This window comes from Nerophis ophidion, linkage group LG01, assembly GCF_033978795.1.
Source record: "Nerophis ophidion isolate RoL-2023_Sa linkage group LG01, RoL_Noph_v1.0, whole genome shotgun sequence".
In the NCBI taxonomy this organism is placed as follows: domain Eukaryota; kingdom Metazoa; phylum Chordata; class Actinopteri; order Syngnathiformes; family Syngnathidae; genus Nerophis; species Nerophis ophidion.
This window is the reverse complement of record NC_084611.1, coordinates 5,516,894-5,535,774: the sequence shown is the minus strand read 5'-3', so window position 1 is coordinate 5,535,774 and position 18,881 is coordinate 5,516,894. Positions and strand designations below refer to the sequence as shown.

The following is an 18,881-nucleotide window of genomic DNA, read 5'->3' as shown; positions in this document are numbered from 1 at the left end:
TTGCTCAATATTCAAAGCAGAACTTGTTTGGGTTCCTATTAAAGCATTCATTTGTTCAACCTCTGCCCGCGGCTTCGTTCAGTTTTAAATTTCGGCCCACTCTGTATTTGAGTTTGACACCCCTGGTTCAGACCCTTGACAACTGTGCTATAATATGTTGAACATCGCTCTAATCACAATAAAACACAGGGCAATTTTGGCAATCAAATATTTATTTTAATCAGCATTTGCAGGACAATATACAAAATAATACAATAAACAAAATAATAAAAGTGTTCCCTTATTCTCCTTCACCACATAAAGTTTTGAGTCACACAAAATGCATATCCAACATGACCATTAAACTATTTGTGAAAAATATCGATATCATCACTCGGGTATCGATCTGGTACCTACGGTGCCATTGGTATCAATAACATCGATATTTGGATCTATTCTTAAAATGTGTGCTTATTTCTTGGATTTGATTAGATTCTTTTTTTTTTTTTGCTTTATTTCAAATGCTAAACCAAAGTGAAGTGAATGATATTTATATAGCGCTTTTCTCAAGTGACTCAAAGCACTTTATATAGTGACACTCAATATCTAAGTTACATTTAAACCAGTGCGGGTGGCACTGGGAGCGAGTGGGTAAAGTGTCTTGCCCAAGGACACAACGGCAGTGACTAGGATGGCACAAGCGGGAATCGAACCTGCAACCCCCAAGTTACTGGCCTTGCCACTCTACCGACCGAGCTATGCCGCCCCAACTATCCTAAACTAATATAGTCTGTTTATTTCAATTGTTAGTTTTTCCTTTATTCCCTCTTGTGTTGTTTATTTTCCCCCATATTTGTTCCCACAACCGCACCTTCAGTTGGAGTCTTTAATCTCGTTATATGCAAATATAATGACAATAACGTCTATTCTATTCTAATCTAAAATAAATATAAATACCACAACAGTATTATTCACTCCCCAGCCACAGTAGTACTAAATTAGACAAGTCAGGAGCCATTTTGAAAAACGGTATTTTAGTTTTGCTTTATAAGACCACTTCTTCGCCAGCACATGTACATAACTACATATATCTATACTATGATTATGGTTGTGTTTTCTCCAGCATATTGAAAATCTGTGTAAAAGGTTCTCACTTAATTTTGTTTTGGAATATGTAATATTACTCACAAACAACCCATCAAATTTGTGTAGCTGCTTCTCTCCTCACGACTCACTTATGAGATAATCTGGGACCACTTTTTGGGTGACTTCTTAAATATGACGTCACACTTCCATTGTGCAATAATCTGACGGGAATTTCGATTTTTCCATTGTGTGTCTGCATGTGTAGGAGCAGTCATTTCTTACACCAATAACCTTAGCCACGAACGGATCATTTCAATCACTCAATCAATGTTTATTTATATAGCCCCAAATCACAAATGTCTCAAAGGACTGCACAAATCATTACGACTACAACATCCTCGGAAGAACCCACAAAAGGGCAAGGAAAACTCACACCCAGTGGGCAGGGAGAATTCACATCCAGTGGGACGCCAGTGACAATGCTGACTATGAGAAACCTTGGAGAGGACCTCAGAAGTGGGCAACCACCCCCCTCTAGGGGACCGAAAGCAATGGATGTCGAGCGGGTCTAACATGATACTGTGAAAGTTCAATCCATAGTGGCTCCAAGACAGCAGTGAGAGGTTTAAAAGGTTCTTCCCCTTTGTGATCTCATGAGTGCTAAAATGACTCCCTGTTTAGAGAACCTCTTACTACAAATTCAAGGAAGGGTTTTTGTGTGTGTTTCAGCATGTGTCGAACCCTAAAATTGTATGTCTTAGATCCCGACTTGCAGCTATGATCTGCTACCATAAGAGGGACAAGCAGTAGAAAATGGATGGATGGATGTATTGAAGGGCTTGACGGTGGCAGAGGGGTTAGTGCGTCTGCCTCACAATACGAAGGTCCTGCAGTCCTGGGTTCAAATCCAGGCTCGGGATCTTTCTGTGTGGAGTTTGCATGTTCTCCCCGTGAATGCGTGGGTTCCCTCCGGGTACTCCGGCTTCCTCCCACCTCCAAAGACATGCACCTGGGGATAGGCCCCTCCCACCTCCAAAGACATGCACCTGGGGATAGGCCCCTCCCACCTCCAAAGACATGCACCTTGGGATAGGCCCCTCCCACCTCCAAAGACATGCACCTGGGGATAGGTTGATTGGCAACACTAAATGTGAATGTGAGTGTGAATGTTGTCTGTCTATCTGTGTTGGCCCTGCGATGAGGTGGCGACTTGTCCAGGGTCTACCCCGCCTTCAGCCCGATTGTAGCTGAGAGAGGCGCCAGCGCCCCCCGCGACCCCAACAGGGAATAAGCGGTAGAAAATGGGTGGGAAATGGATGGATGTATTGAAGACTTCACAATTAAAGGCCTACTGAAAGCCACTACTAGCGACCACGCATTCTGATAGTTTATATATCAATGATGAAATATTAACATTGCAACACATGCCAATACGGCCGCTTTAGTTTACTAAATTGCAATTTTAAATTTCGCGCGGAAGTATCATGCTAAAACGTCGCGGTATGATGACGCTTTGTAGAGGATATCTTGTTCCAGCACCGTTCCCAGCTATAAGTAGTCAGTTTTCATCGCATAATTACACAGTATTATGGACATCTTTTGCTGAATCTTTTGCAATATGTTCAATGAATAATGGAGACGTCAAAGAAGAAAGCTGTAGATGGGAAGCGGTGTATTGTGTTGCCTTTAGCAACACAAACACAGCCGGTGTTTCATTGTTTACGTTCCTGTTACGATCCACTACATGGATCGTTTGTTGTTTGCTTTTGTGTATGTTTTGATCACATTTTGGACTCTGCCGATCCCATTATTTGAGCACTTCCTTGTTTGTATTCGTCACCATAGCGACTTCATTTGTTCCACCTGCACTGACACCCGTTTCTGTATTTATACCTGCCTACTACCTTTGTTCTGCCTGAGTTCTTCACTGGCTTAATGCAACATGCACGTTCGTTTATCTGGTCCTGTTTTTGGCTTGCTAAGTTCCACCTTAGCTTTTGGGCGCATGACACGCGCAGCTTTTGGACTTTTACCCAGGGCTAGTGTTAGCCTAGCTCCCCGTGCGTTGCACGCGCTTTCTTTTGTATTTGCGTCAGTGTTCTTTTGTCATTTTATAAATTAAATCCAGCTCCTACCTGCTAACTTGCTTGTCTGGTCCCATGCATCTTGAGTTGACACCTCCGCGCATCGCAATGCGCACCGAACGTGACAGTTCCCAAAAGACTATGGTGAAGCTTTACTATGGAACAGAGCGGTCAAGCGAACACGGTTGGATTGGACCACAGACACAAAGTACAGTGTATAATGCAGCGATCATTTCGAAAGATCGTGTTTCGAAAAGGGTCCCTTGCGAAGGGCAGAGATGGGCATCGCCAATACCCGTCGACTGGTGCTGAAGAAAGGTGCGAGGCCGACTTTCAGGTTGTACAGGTACGACCATATAATCTCACTAAAACACTAGTAACACAATAAGCAGATAAGGGATTTTACAGAATTATCCCAGTAAATTTGTCTAATAACATCTGCGTCGCTCCCACTGTATAGTCTTTTTTTTCCCGAATCCTTCACTCTCACTTTCCTCATCCATGAATCTTTCATCCTCGCTCAAATTAATGGGGAAATCGTCGCTTTCTCGGTCCGAATCGCTCTCACTGCTGGTGGCCATGATTGTAAACAATATTCAGATGTGAGGAGCTCCACAACCCGTGATGTCACATGCATATCATCTGCTACTTCCGGTACAGGCAAGGCTTTTTTATCAGCACCAAAAGTTGCGAACTTTATCGTGGATATTCTCTACTAAATTCTTTCAACAAAAATATGGCAATATCGTGAAATGATCAAGTATGACACATAAAATGGACCTGCTATCCCCATTTGAATAAGAAAATCTCATTTCAGTAGGCCTTTAAGAAGTCTTTGAAGTTTTCGCTACTAAAAGGTTACTTGTGCTACCATAATTGAATTATGGGTAAATCAGTTACCACAAATTTAGCAACTCCCTGTCTTTTCTCCCGAGTGTGTTCTCATGTGATGAGACAAAGTTCCACTTTGAGTGTAACATTTACCGCATATTGAACATTTGAATGGTTTCTCTCCAGTGTGAGTTCTTATGTGTCGTACCATGTCTGCATTATACAGGAATCTTTTATTGCAGACTGAACAACTAAATTGTTTTTCTCCAGTGTGTTTCATTATGTGTCGGGTCCAACCAGCTCTGGAAAAAAAGCTTTTGCCACAATCTGAGCAGTTAAATGGTTTTTCCCCCGTGTGCGTTCTCATGTGTTGGGTCAAATTGCTATTTTTAGTGAAGCTTTTGCCACAAACTGAACACTTAATTGGGTTTTCTTCTGTGTGTGCTCTCATGTGTTCGGTCAAATACCTCTTCTGTGAAAAGCTCTTGTCGCAAACGGAGCAGCAGAACGGTTTTTCTCCAGTGTGCGCTCTCATGTGGTCAGACAAAATGCTCCTTTGAGCATAGCTTTTACCACAAATTGAACAACTAAATGGTTTCTCACCCAAGTGTGTTCTCACGTGGTAAGTTAAATTGCTTTTTTTAGTAAAGATTTTGGCACAAAATGAACAGCTCCAACTTTTTTCTGTCTTATCTTTGCGGTGTTTGCTGTCCATCCTCACATCAACTTCACAGTCTGTGTCGCTGCTCAAAGTTTCTTCAACCTCATCTTCAGCCTCACTATGTGAGAGCGGCGCTAAAAGGTTGTCTGCTTGTGGTTTCTCTTCGTCATCTTCAGTCTTCACAGTGACGACTGTCAGTGGCAACTTGGTGAGATCCGCCTCCTCCAGTCCTAGATGACACTCTCCCTTTTGTGAGATCCAAAGTTCATCTTCTTCCTCTTTAACGTGGGGGGGCTGTGACGCTCCCGGCTTTAAAGTGGAGCTCCCCCCCAGCGACCGGGAAGAAAGTTCTTCTGGATGACCAATCGGCTGCTGGACATCTGCGAGACACAACACAAACACACTTTAGAGCTAAAATAATCCATGGGATGTTTTTTTTTTAATTTGCTACACACTATTTTTCTACGCACTGTGTTTGTTTGTATCTATTTCAAACATGGAACCAAAACTTTTAACAAAGTGGTCACTGCAAACTTGTGTGTTCTTCGATTCTGCTCCCTTGTACTGGAGTGTGTGCCACCATTCTTGATTTCCGCTGAAGGAACTCTGAAGAAATGTTCATCCTTTTCGCGATTTGAAAGGTTCGCACACCTGAAAATAACACAATAATGGAGTGATTTTCTTCGAGAAAGGCTAAATGGCGCCGAGTACCCAATGAGAACAGACACCGTTGGACTACCGCGCATATTTAATGAGCCGTCCATGACTTAATTCAAATCCAAGCAATAATACAACACTTATTTACAGTGTCACACAAAGTTCAAAATGTCCGAAACGGAGTAGTAGGAAGAAGCGGATTTTATCTAATCCTATCCCTTCTCCATTTTACAACTATTACTATCAACTATCACTTCCTTCATTCAATCTTTAACATACATACTGTCAGGTTCAAATACTGATGACATCTATTAAACAGACAAGGAAATAAACAGAGACAAAATTCAATTTAGCTCAATTGAGGAGAAACGTCTGGGCTGTACTCTTTGTACAGTCTCCCACCACGCTCTGACGACAGATTGTACGCCTCCTCTTTTATTTGGACTTTCCCTGATTACATGGCAACAGCTGTTTCTAAAGGAGGGGGGGTCGTAAACAGCCGTCGCCTTTGGTTACTAAACAGTTTAAAGAAGAGGTGCCTGGAGGGGGGTAAGGTCCTGCTTCCTCTCCGCTTTGTAGATCTCGGGTCAAGACAAAATCTTCCTGTGGATTACAATACGTCAATGAAACCGACACCTTCATGTCGCTCCCCATCCTACACGGTGGAGTTTTACAAGCCTTTTTGATTGGTAAGATCAAAGAGAGCTTTTTGTCCTGTCGCCGGGAACTCATAGCAACACAAAGTTTTCTGATAACTTAGATACAATTATTCTGACACATATATATTAATAATGAATACATTCTCATAAATAAAAAACTTATCTTAAAATTTCAACTATTTCCTAAATTAGATCTAATTGTACGTTGCTTAAGCCCTTTTTAATTTAATCACACATATGACAGCACCAATGTTTTTCAGTGTTGTTCGTGCATACGAATGTTTTAAGTTTCATATTTCCCTCAGGTTATATTTATGACAAACATCATATTACATGCATCAAAATGGTACTTATGCACATAACACAATGACCGGTGATGCTGTGAGTCCCCTGACCCCACAGGTGGTGATTTGAGTGGGTCCTGGAAAAACTTTGAGGGTCCCTAAATAGATCTGTTGATAACCTTTACGTGAATGCTTATTTCCAAAGTATTTTAAAGCATTATGTTCCGCTCACTCGCAGCTTACGCCAGGTAATGACGTAACAACGGCCGCATGTAGCATGTGCGCTTGCTTCGTGGGTTAGCTAATAATAGCTAATAATGATTTGAGTGGGTCCTGGAAAAACTTTGAGGGTCCCTAAATAGATCTGTTGATAACCTTTATGTGAATGCTTATTTCCAAAGTATTTTAAAGCATTATGTTCCGCTCACTCGCAGCTTACGCCAGGTAATGACGTAACAACGGCCGCATGTAGCATGTGCGCTAGCTTCGTGGGTTAGCTAATAATAGCGATCTAGATAGCTAAATGTCATAATAACATGACTGCAAATTGTTCGTTGCAAACCTTCTAGTTCTTATGTTTTTACTTTTCTAAAAAATTTCCTTTGGTGGTGGTATGACATGATACGGTTATAATGAACAGATGGATTCATTTATGTTGAAAATGTATCTGGAATTCAACTTCTAAAGCACCTTTTAGCTCTTATTTCCAAAATTGTGTACACTACTGAATTGGGGTCTTATGGCCACTTATGTGGACACTTATACTGCCATCTGGTGGTTGGGAAAAAAAGTGTAAAAATAATAATCAGCATGTCACTAAACGAGAAGTACACGTTTGTGTACTTATGGACTAAGTACATCATATCAAAATTTGATTCTTTATTCTAATTAGGGTCCAATAAGCCCTAATAGCAAAGAGAAATAAAAAAAGCATGTAAACAAACAGCTTGGGCCTCAACGGATTATTAATTAAACAAAACTGAAAAGGCAAAGGTCACGAGGGCATGAAATACACAATATAAATAGAAAAGCAATTTGTAACAACACAAATAAAAGCCAAATAAATTAGTAACATTCTAATAAAAACAATTTCTTCTAAAAATATAATTACAAGTGTTGGTTTTAACAACAACAAAAATGTTTTAACCGAAATCGATGACCCTGTTTTGTTGAGACTAGTTTATATGTAATAATGTATTGTAGAATTGATCATTTGACCTACTTCTAGTGTAAGTTAAATGTCTTTTTATAATAATCAAACGACAGCCAGATTATTTTGTAACACAAGTGATGCAGCCCTTTGACAAAGAAAGCAACAAAACAGTCGTGTACGAATAATTTGAGACATTTACAACTTTTAGAGATCAATTTTAGTTTTACTTAAAACATTGACCTTTTGCACAAAGAGTGGCAAAAAAAAATGGGATAAACTGTACGATCATGTCGCTTTTTGTGCGTCAAATATATCATCACATTTCTTTTTGCCATTTATGTAATCTACTAACAATTCATGATTGATATCCATACATTAACAATACATTAACATTTTTGATAAAAGCACAAAAAATGTGTTTGTTTCAACATAATAATCGATATAAGACAGTTTGCTAAATAGCACGCGCAACACGCTGTTAATGACACTGATTGGCCGTGTGTGAACTGCGTTAAATGGAACTGGCGGTTACAGTTTATATCTGCTGGTGGAGTTTCCGACTTTTTGTGTGGCAGTAAACGCATCAGCCGCTGAGTTGTCTGTTGGTGTGAGAGGGAAAGAGAGAGATAGAGAAAGAGAGAGAGAGCAGAAAATGACCGGTTTTGCTTGACAGTAAATGTATTGCTAATGTTTTTTTGGTGTGTTTATGGCCTGTAGAGGTCGCCCTCTAGTGGGTTCTTCAGACCACCACACACTGCCAGGAGAGCCGGGGATTCTTGGTATAAAACTGTTTTATTTCATTCTAATCGTGCAAGGTCTTTTGCTTTTCAGCCAAGTGTCTTTTCCGCGTCTGTCTCTCAGCAGCACCTCCAAATGCAACATGGTTTCTCCTTCCGGTTGCCGCTTATACAGAGCGACAGGCGATTCGATAACAAGGCCCAGGTGGGCCTTCTACGCACCTGTCGCTGACTTCGAGGCCAGTCCTGGCACACCCTGTTCTGCTGCAGGGCCACGGGCCACCCCCCCCCCTCCCTTCACACGGCCGTCAAAGAGTTTAGGTCAACAAAAGTGATCGACGGACCTCCTGTCCTCCTTAAAATGTCTCCACAGACGTTAAAGGGGAACATTATCACAATTTCAAAAGGGTTAAAAACGATAAAAATCAGTTCCCAGTGGCTTGTTGTATTTTTTGAAGTTTTTTTCAAAATTTTACCGGTCTCGGAATATCCCTAAATAAAGCTTTAAAGTGCCTTATTTTCGGCTCTCTGCGAAGACACTGGCCATTTCCCTGTGACGTCACACAGTGCTGCCAATGCAAACAAACAATGGGAATACCACAGCAAGATATAGCGACATTAGCTCGGATTCAAACTCGGATTTCAGCGACTTAAGCGATTCAACAGATTATGCATGTATTGAAACACATGGTTGGAGTATGAAAATATTGAAGAAGAAACTGAAGCTATTGAGCGAATAGCTATTGACGCTATTCATAGCCATAGCATGGCCGAATAGCTGCGTTAGCATCGCCGGTAAAATGTGCGGACCAAACGATCAGGACTTTTGCATCTTTTGACACGGGAGCAACTTAAATCCGTCGATTGGTAAGTGTTTTTTTCGCATTAAATGTGGGTGGAAATAAACGTAATATAGTTGCAAATGCATCTACAGGTTATCCATACATCTCTGTGCCATGTCTGCTTTAGCACCGCCGGTAAATAGCATGTTAGCATCGATTAGCGTAGCATGTTAGCATCAATTAGCTGGCAGTCAACATCAACAAAACTCACCTTTGTGATTTCGTTGACTATCGTTGCAAATGCATCTGCAGGTTATCCATACATCTCTGTGCCATGTCTGCCTTAGCATCGCTGGTAAAATGTGGAGACACTCTGGCACATTCAATGGGGGTCTGGCGGCAGACACTTTCGGATCTTCGGGCCAGTGGTGCAACTTGAATCCCTCCCTGTTAGTGTTGTTACACCCTCCGACAACACACCGTCGAGGCATGATGTCTCCAAGGTTCCAAAAAATAGTCAAAAAAAGGAAAATAACAGAGCTGAGACCCGGTGTTTGTAATGTGTTGAAAATGAAAATGGCGGGTGTGTTACCTCGGTGACGTCACATTCTGACGTCATCGCCTCCAGCGCGATAAACAGAAAGGCGTTTAATTCGCCAAAATTCACCCATTTAGAGTTCGGAAATCGGTTAAAAAAATAGATGGTCTTTTTTCTGCAGCATCAAGGTATATATTGACGCTTGCATAGGTCTGCTGATAATGTTCCCCTTTAAAAAAATTGAACCGTGTTGACAAAGGCATATATTTGCAGTGGACACCCTAGAACGGAGGTCGCGACCCGCATGTGGCTCTTAAACGGCGCCCTGGAACTTTTTCAAATTGTATGAAAATGGAAAAAAGATGGGTGAACAAATGTGTTTTTTGTTTTAATATGGTTTCTCTGTAGGAGGACAAACATGACACTAAATTGTTAGAAATCCCACTTTTATACTAAAAATGCTTCACCGACGAGAGCCGTTTTTGTCCTACTAATTATGGCGGTCCTTCAACTTGTAAACACACGTACAACTTTCTCCGACGTTGCCACGGAAAGACGTGTTTTATGTCACTCCTTTGTCTCCCAAACATCTTATACTGTGTGTGAATACATGAGCTTTGTTGACATTATTGATTTGTCGGAGTGCATTTAGTCAGCGCACGACTGCAAGCTAATTGATGCTAACATGCTATTTAGGCCAGCTGTATGGACATATTGCATCATTATTCCCCGTCTGGAGGTATATTTGAGCTTATCTACCTTCCTTTACTTAGGTCCTCTGTGTATTTCATTTATATTTGCATGTCTCATGACACATTATCTCAGTTTCCCGCAGCGCTTTGTTGGTAAGGCGGCCGCCTAAACAACAAGGAGCCACTGCCTAAACTAAAATCTTAAAAAAATAAAAAATAAAAAAAAGTTTTTTTTGTCCTGTCCATCTTCTCAGGCAAATCATAGAGTTGATGTAGATGCCCATATCGGCTGTTCACATTTACTTTACAAAAAGGAAGTGTAGGATACTTCCCTTGTTGCCTTATTAGTATTTTTCTATGCTGAAGCAACAAAAAAAGGACATTATGTAAATGAAGAGTTTCTGTCGCTGATAGTTGATATAATAATGTACGTGCAACATAAAGCCTACATGAACTCCATGGTGTTCCGGGATGAATAGTCTCTCCTTTTGACTCCCTTTTCAGCAATAGTTACATTAATCATTAGTAATGTAGCAGCCTAGTTTTGAATGGCAGGGTCCCTGCAATCACATATTGATTAAAATATAACAATCACATCATAAAAATCCACGACAGGCTTCCAACATGCTGTAATAAATTAAGCATGATAAGTTGAGCATGTGGCCCCACTTTTAACTCTTTTTTTCAAACGCTTATTGCAAACGCTTATTTACAGTCAGTCATTAATTTGACTTAGTCATTATTTTTTCTTAGTAAGTCAATATTTACTAATTCAAAATAAGGACATACTTAAAGGCCTACTGAAAGCCACTACTAGCGACCACGCAGTCTGATAGTTTATGTATCAATGATGAAATATTAACATTGCAACACATGCCAATACGGCCGCTTTAGTTTACTAAATTGCAATTTTAAATTTCCCGCGAGGTATCCTGTTGAAAACGTCGCGGAATGATGACGCCTGCGCGTGACGTCACCGGTGGTAGCGGACATGTTCTCCCAGCACCGAACACGGCTTAAAATAGTCTGTTTTTATCGCATAATTACACAGTATTCTGGACGTCTGTGTTGCTGATTCTTTTGCAATGTGTTCAATTAATAATGGAGACCTCAAAGAAGAAAGACGTAGGTGGGAAGCGGTGTATTGCAGCTAGCTGTAGCAACACAAACACAGCCGGTGTTTCTTTGTTTGTTGTGACGCTTTACTATGGAACAGAGCAGTCAAGCGAACATGTTTCTCTACCACATGTCCACCGGCAGGTTTCGGTGAGAAAATTGTGGTAATAAGTCGGCTCTCACCGTAAACATGAGCGGAGCTTGTGTCGTTCCTCCTGCAGCTGTCAAAAAGGCAGCTGCGATTTTTTGGGCTCCTCCATGGCTTCCCTCAGAGACACTGGCGGTCACCACACCCCTCCGACTTTCAGGTATGACTATTTAATCTCACTAAAACACTAGTAACACAATAAGCATATAAGGGATTTCCAGAATTATCCTAGTAAATGTGAATAATAACATCTGAATCGCTCCCACTGCCCTTGTCTTTTTTTTTCTTTGGGGCGGCATGGCGTAGTGGGTAGAGCGGCCGTGCCAGAAACCTAAGGGTTGCAGGTTCGCTTCCCACCTATTGACATCAAAGTCGCTCCCGTTGTGTCCTTGGGCAGGACACTTCACCCTTTGACCCCGGTGCCGCTCACACTGGTGAATGAATGATGAATGAATGATTGGTGGTGGTCGGAGGGGCCGTAGGCGCTAACTGGCAGCCACGCTTCCGTCAGTCTACCCCAGGGCAGCTGTGGCTACAGATGTAGCTTACCACCACCAGGTGTGAATGAATGATGGGTTCCCACTTCTCTGTGAGCGCTTTGGTATATAACAATAGAAAAGCGCGATATAAATCTAATCCATTATTATTATTATTATTATTATTATAGTCCTTCACTCTCACTATCCTCATCCACGAATCTTTCATTCTCACTCAAATTAGTGGGGAAATTGTCGCTTTCTCGGTCCGAATCGCTCTAGCTGCTGGTGGCAATGATAGTAGACAATGTGAGGATGTGTGGAGCTCTACAACCCGTGACGTCACGCGCACATCGTCTGCTACTTCCGGTACAGGCAAGGCTTTTTTATTAGCGACCAAAAGTTGCGAAATTTATCGTGGATGTTCTCTACTAAATCCTTTCAGCAAAAATATGGCAATATCGCAAAATGATCAAGTATGACACAAAGAATGGACCTGCTATCCCTGTTTAAATAAGAACATCTCATTTCAGTAGGCCTTTAATAGTTCAGGTAACTAGGACTGTTTCGTTTTTACTTTACGGAAAAAAATATAGAGATATATATTGTATATTGCCAGTCAGCACATGGAGCGGAAAACACAACCAAAAATTGTTGGCTTCTTCACACGACGAAGCCGGCCTACTTCACCACAGTCTTAACTAACAAATATTCTGGGGGAAACACTGTTATCTGTATGTCTTTATGTAATATTGGCTGCATTTCTGATAGTTGTTTGTGTGCCATGTTGTTCCAGACCACAGCAAATGTTACCCAGCTTGCAAAGAATGTAATAAATGAATTAGAAGTAGATAGCCTGCCGTTTCCTTTAACTTGGACACACACATCTATACCTTTGGCCATTCTAAGACAGGTTTTTTTCACCTTCTGAGAAGCCTCTGTTTTACAATGTTGTAAAAATGTGTAGAATAAATAGTACATTTCAACATTTCTGTCAACCAAGATTTGCAAAAGACTACTACTCCTCTCTAAGCTGCCACCTTATGGTGGTAGAGGAGTTTGCGTGTCCCAATGATCCTAGGAGCTATGTTGTCCGGGGGATTAGAGCCCCCTGGTAGGGTCTCCCAAGGCAAACTAGTCCTAGATGAAGGACCAGATAAAGAGCAGCTCGAAGATCTCTATGAAAAGTAACAACAAAGGACCCAGATTTCCCTCACCGGGACGCGGGTCACCGGGGCCCCCCTCTGGAGCCAGGCCCGGAGGTGGGGCACGATAGGTGGGGCCTGATCCCATGGGGCCCGGGCCGGGCACAGCCCGAAGAGGCAACGTGGGTCACCCCTCCAACGGGCTCACCACCCATAGCAGGGGCCATAGAGGTCGGGTGCGATGTAAGCTGGATGGCAGCCGAAGGCAGGGTTCTTGGCAGTCCGATCCTCGGCTACATAAGCTAGCTCTTGGGACGTGGAACGTCACCTCACTGGGGGGGAAGGAGCCTGAGCTAGTGCGCGAAGTAGAGAAATTCCGGCTGGATGTAGTCGGACTCACTTCGACGCACAGCAAGGGCTCTGGAACCAGTTCTCTTGAAAGGGGCTGGACTCTTTTCCACTCTGGCGTGGCAGGCAGTGAGAAGGAGAAGGGCTGGGGTGGCAATTCTCGTTGCCCCCTGGAGTTCAACCCAGTGGACGAAAGGATAGCCTCCCTCCGCCTTCGGGTGGGGGGACGGGTCCTGACTGTTGTTTGTGCTTACGCACCAGACAACAGTTCAGAGTACCCAACCTTTTTGGGTAAACTCGAGGGAGTACTGGAGAGGGCTCCCTCGGGTGATTCCCTTGTTCTGCTGGGGGACTTTAACGCTCATGTTGGCAACGACAGTGAAACCTGGAGAGGCGAGTGGTGTTTTGTTATTGGACTTTTGTGCGCATTGTTGTTAAGGCGGCCGCCACCGCCTAAACTAAAGTCCATCCATCCATCCATTTTCTACCGCTTATTCCCTTTCGGGGTTGCGGGGGGCGCTGGCGCCTATCTCAGCTACAATCGGGCGGAAGGCGGGGTACACCCTGGACAAGTCGCCACCTCATCGCAGGGCCTAAACTAAAGTCTTAAAGGGGATATATACCTTGATGTTGCAGAAAAAAGACCATGTATTTTTTAACCGATTTCCGAACTCTAATTTTGGCAAATTAAACGCCTTTCTGTTTATCGGTCTTTTAGCGACGACGTCAGAACGTGACGTCACCGAGGTAACACACCCGCCATATTCATCTTCACATTACAAACACCGGGTCTCAGCTCTGTTATTTTCCGTTTTTTCGACTATTTTTTGGAACCTTGGAGACATCATGCCTCGTCGGTGTGTTGTCGGAGGGTGTAACAACACTAACAGGGAGGGATTCAAGTTGCACCACTGGCAAGAAATCTGCCGCCAGACCCCCATTGAAAGTACCAGAGTGTCTTCGCATTTTACCGGCGATGCTAAGGCAGACATGGCACAGAGATGTATGGATAACCTGCAGATGCATTTGCAACGATTAAGTCAACGAAATCACAAAGGTGAGTTTTGTTTATGTTGACTTATGTGCTAATCAGACATATTTGGTCACGGCATGACTGCCAGCTAATCGATGCTAACATGCTACGCTAATGGATGCTAACATGCTATTTACGCTAGCTGTATGTACATTTGAAACTAGATACCCACATTTAATGTGAAACAAACACTTACCAACCGACGGATTTAAGTTGCTCCAGTGTCACAAGATGCGAAAGTCCTGATCGTTTGGTCCGCACATTTTACCGGCGATGCTAATAAGGCAGCCATGCTATGGGCCACTTCATTAGGTACACCCACGCTATGGCCAAATAGCGTCAATAGCTATTCGCTCAATAGCTTCAATTTCGTTTTCGGTATGTGCCTCCATACTCCGACCATCTGTTTCAATACATGCGTAATCTTTTTAATCGCTTAAGCCGCTGAAATCCGAGTCTGAATCCGAGCTAATGTCGCTATATCTTGCTGTGGTAACCGCCATGTTGTTTGTATTGGCAGCACTGTGTGACGTCACAGGGAAATGGATAGTGGTTTCGAAGATAGCGAAAATAAGGCACTTTAAAGCTTTATTTAGGGATATTCCGGGCCCGGTAAAATTTTGATAAAAACTGCAAAAAATACAACAAGCCACTGGAAACTGATTTTTATTGTTTTTAACCCTTTTGAAATTGTGATAATGTTCCCCTTTAAAAAAAATGTTTGCAAATATATTTTTTCGTTATATTTTAGCCCGGTAAATTAAGCATGATGAGTTGGGCATTTGTCAGCATGTAGCCCCACGTTTAACTCTTTGTCAAACGCCTATTGCAAATGCTTATTTACAATAAGTCATTAATTTGACTGAGTCATTATTTTGACTCAGTAAATATTGACTTAGTAAATATTGACTTACTAAGACAAAATAATGACTTACTTATAGCTCAGGTAACTAGGGCTGTTTTTTTGTATTGTTTTTACTTTTCGGAAAAAATATCGAGATATATATCGTATATTAGGGCTTCGCGGTGGCAGAGGGGTTAGTGCGTCTGCCTCGCAATACGAAGGTTCTGCAGTCCTGGGTTCAAATCCAGGCTCGGGATCTTTCAGTGTGGAGTTTGCATGTTCTCCCCGTGAATGCGTGGGTTCCCTCCGGGTACTCCGGCTTCCTCCCACTTCCAAAGACATGCACCTGGGGATAGGCCCCTCCCACCTCCAAAGACATGCACCTGGGGATAGGTTGATTGGCAACACTAAATGGTCCCTAGTGTGTGAATGTGAGTGTGAGTGTTGTCTGTCTATCTGTGTTGGCCCTGCGATGAGGTAGCGACTTGTCCAGGGTGTACACCCCGCCTTCCGCCCGATTGTAGCTGAGATAGGCGCCAGCGCCCCCCGCGACCCCGAAAGGGAATAAGCGGTAGAAAATGGATGGCTGGATGGATGGATATCGTATATTGCCACTCAGCATACGGAGCGGAAAACCCACCAAACGTGGTAGGCTTCTTCACATGATGAAGCAGGCCTAGTTCACCACAGTCTGTAGTCTATTGCCCCCCCCCCCCCCCCCCCCGCCCCCCAGGTTGTGGTGAGATGGAGACGTGATGGTGGCGACAGGCCAAATTACACTGTTCCTTACACCCACCCACTGAGTAATGAAATGATTGTTGTTGTTTATTACCTGCAGTCCTCTGCAGGTTGATGTAGACATGTGGTCCAGTCTTCTCTTCACACACTGCACATCTCTTACTCTTCCACAACATCTCTTCTTTCAAATCATCATTTTCTTTACACAAGCGCTTGTTCTGCTCTTCCACTTTCTTCATTTGACTTTTGCATTCTTTCATCTCCGCTGATGTGAACTCCACTGCCTTCTTCAAGCTGACAATCATGGCGTTTCTTTGTTTGACTTGCTCAACAAGATCGGCTATTATCTCAGCGACGGTCTTTTCAGGGTTGATGATAGCCTCCAGAATCGCGTTGTTGGAAACTTCAAGACGCTGTTTTTTATCTGCACTTTTCGTCGCTTTCTCCGTTGGTGATTTGCTGGAAGTTGGTGGCGCTGATTCTCTTTCAGTTTCTTTTTTACATGACGTCGCCATCTTAGCATAGCAGTAGTCGTCCATCTTCTATCACGTCTTCAATCTTCACTTCAGGTAAAACTCCAAACTCAACTTCGGTTTCATGGATTTCAGAAATGACGCATCTTAGATAATCTAGAAAGCTGTTAGGTCGTACATTTAAAACTTCTCCAGGTAGCCACAGCGGCTGAGTTCGCCATTTTTGTCGCCACCAAAGCCTATTCAGAATCACAATCGCATCTGCGCATGTGCGGGATAGACGTCATTTCCTTTACTTGTGTTTTTTTTTATTTTATTTTTTTATTAACCTTTATTTCTAGATTTCAACATTTACAAAACAATACAAAAACAGTACAAAACAGGGCCAGGGGGTTGTAAATTCCAAGTGACTAGAATACTAGAATGCAATGTGTGTGTGTATATATATATATATATATATATATATATATATATATATAACCTCATTGATGTCGGAGTTTTCTGCCAAAATATTGTTTTTATGGACTTAATTTATCCTCCCACTTCGACCGCATTTATAAGGCCCTTAACATACCTGAAAACTCGCCAATTTTCAGCAGGTGCATCAAGTTTGGCGGAAAATTTTAATTTTATGGGCCCGAAAATAGTTGAATTATATTCATGACAGTATACATATTTATATATTTATACATATGCATTTGCATGCATGCATACATATATATATATATATATATATATATATATATATATATATACATATACATATATATATATTATTTTGTATATATATATGTACATATATATACAGTATATATATATATATGTATATATATATATATATATATATATATATGTACAGTAGATATATATATATGTGTGTGTGTGTATATACATGTGTATATATATGTGTATATATGTATGTATCAATCAATCAATTTTTACTTATTAAGCCCATGACTTGATTAACGTGGACCCAGTCTTAAACAAGTCTACTAATAAAAGTTTAAATCAAGCAATCAAACCTAAATCACGAGTGTCTCAAAGGGCTGCAAAAGCCACAACGACATCCTCGACTCCAAACCCACATCAGGGCAAGAGAAAACTCAACCCAATGGGATAACAATGCATATGTGCGCCCCCCCCAGCCGCCGTCGCTTTTTTTTAAGCCAAGGCCAAATTTTTGTGTTAAAAAAAAAAATCCAGAGGCAGCAAAAATCATTAAAAAACAAAACTCAGTTAACAGTAAAAAGTTGTTATTGCAATTGTTGGATATGCCTTTAAAGCATAACCAAGCATGCATCACTATAGCTCTTGTCTCAAAGTAGGTGTAGTGTCACCACCTGTCACATCACACCCTGACTTATTTGGACTTTTTTGCTGTCTTCCTGTGTTTTAGTTCTTATCTTGTGCTCCTATTTTGGTGGCTTTTTCTCTTTTTTGGGTATTTTTCTGTAGCAGTTTCATTTAAGTCTTCCTTTGAGCGATATTTCCCGCATCTACTTTGTTTTAGCGATCAAGAATATTTCAGTTGTTTTTATCCTTCTTTGTGGGGACATTGTTGATTGTCATTTCCTGATCGGATGTACATTGTGGACGCCGTCTTTGCTCCACAGTAAGTCTTTGCTGTTTTCCAGCAATCTGTTTTTGTTGACTTTGTAGCCAGTTTGGTTTTAGCTTTGTTCTGCATAGTTTTCCCTAAGCTTCAATGCCTTTTCTTAAGGGCACTACCCTTTTGTTTATTTTCGGTCAGTGATGACAGTCCTGTGTGTAGTGACTATCACATTCATGTCTTCACAAGGTCTTTTAGTTTAAAAACTTAAACTATACAAGTAATATTTCTTTAAATATTACCACACTACTAACATTGTAAAGACAAACACAAATGTAAAATGTAACATTTGAATCTTGATGGTCTGACATGTCCTCAATTATGACTTGGCTTGATACTTTGCAATAAAGACCTGCAAAAAGACTGACTGTCAAGCAGAACTGGAGGCAAGACAGCAGTGGGATCAGTAAGTACTCAACACAAAGTGGGGGAAAAAGGACCAGCACATCAGAAAACAGCGTACACAAACAACAGCGACCTCTGCTGGAATAATGAAGCCACTGGCTACACAACAAATAATAATAATAGGATTTGCATTGTACATTAAGCGGTAGGAAATGGATGGATGGATGCATTGTACACACAATAATTCAGTAATGATCTTATTGTCATATTTCCTCCAAATTTTATTAAATAATGATCTACATGTAATTTGATGATTGATGTGATCGACAGCATATTTGTGACTTATTCTTATTTAATGTTTGATGACCTCCACAAAAGTTTAGTTGAAGAACGTTTGTGACAACCATGTTTCGTTTTTTAAACAATTTATTATTTGAACATAATTTTTTTAAACAATATTGAG

The 18,881-nt window shown here is 41.6% G+C and overlaps 3 protein-coding genes across 5 annotated transcripts in view; 2 read left to right on the top strand and 1 right to left on the bottom strand.

Moving 5' to 3' along the window:
* LOC133553184 (zinc finger protein OZF-like) overlaps positions 1-18,881 on the top strand; it is an 839,429-nt gene that overhangs the window by 637,798 nt on the left and 182,750 nt on the right. The gene's annotated exons all lie outside the window — the stretch shown is intronic.
* Positions 1-18,881, top strand: part of LOC133543914 (gastrula zinc finger protein XlCGF57.1-like) — a 148,755-nt gene that overhangs the window by 50,938 nt on the left and 78,936 nt on the right. The gene's annotated exons all lie outside the window — the stretch shown is intronic.
* Positions 195-16,719, bottom strand: LOC133551590 (uncharacterized). Of its 2 annotated transcripts, XR_009806529.1 has the most exons (3): positions 16,086-16,719; positions 2,186-5,021; positions 195-2,111 (listed from the first exon to the last, which is right to left on the bottom strand). XR_009806529.1 is itself a non-coding variant. In XM_061898550.1 (2 exons), exons 1-2 carry the CDS (start codon positions 16,528-16,530, stop codon positions 7,923-7,925), a joined length of 516 nt encoding a protein of 171 aa, XP_061754534.1. In that variant the 5' UTR covers positions 16,531-16,719; the 3' UTR covers positions 7,524-7,922. The 2 variants fall into 2 exon arrangements, 1 of the variants encoding a protein (XP_061754534.1); XM_061898550.1 differs by lacking the exons at positions 195-2,111; positions 2,186-5,021 and adding an exon at positions 7,524-7,993.

Bases quoted from the DNA above. Each gene is read 5' to 3' on its own strand.
- LOC133551590 (XM_061898550.1), bottom strand. From the start codon at position 16,530: ATGGACGACTACTGCTATGCTAAGATGGCGACGTCATGTAAAAAAGAA. The intron at 7,994-16,085 runs GTAATAAACAAC...TCACACCAACAG, and splicing joins CAACCTGCAGAGGACTGCAG to ACAACTCAGCGGCTGATGCG.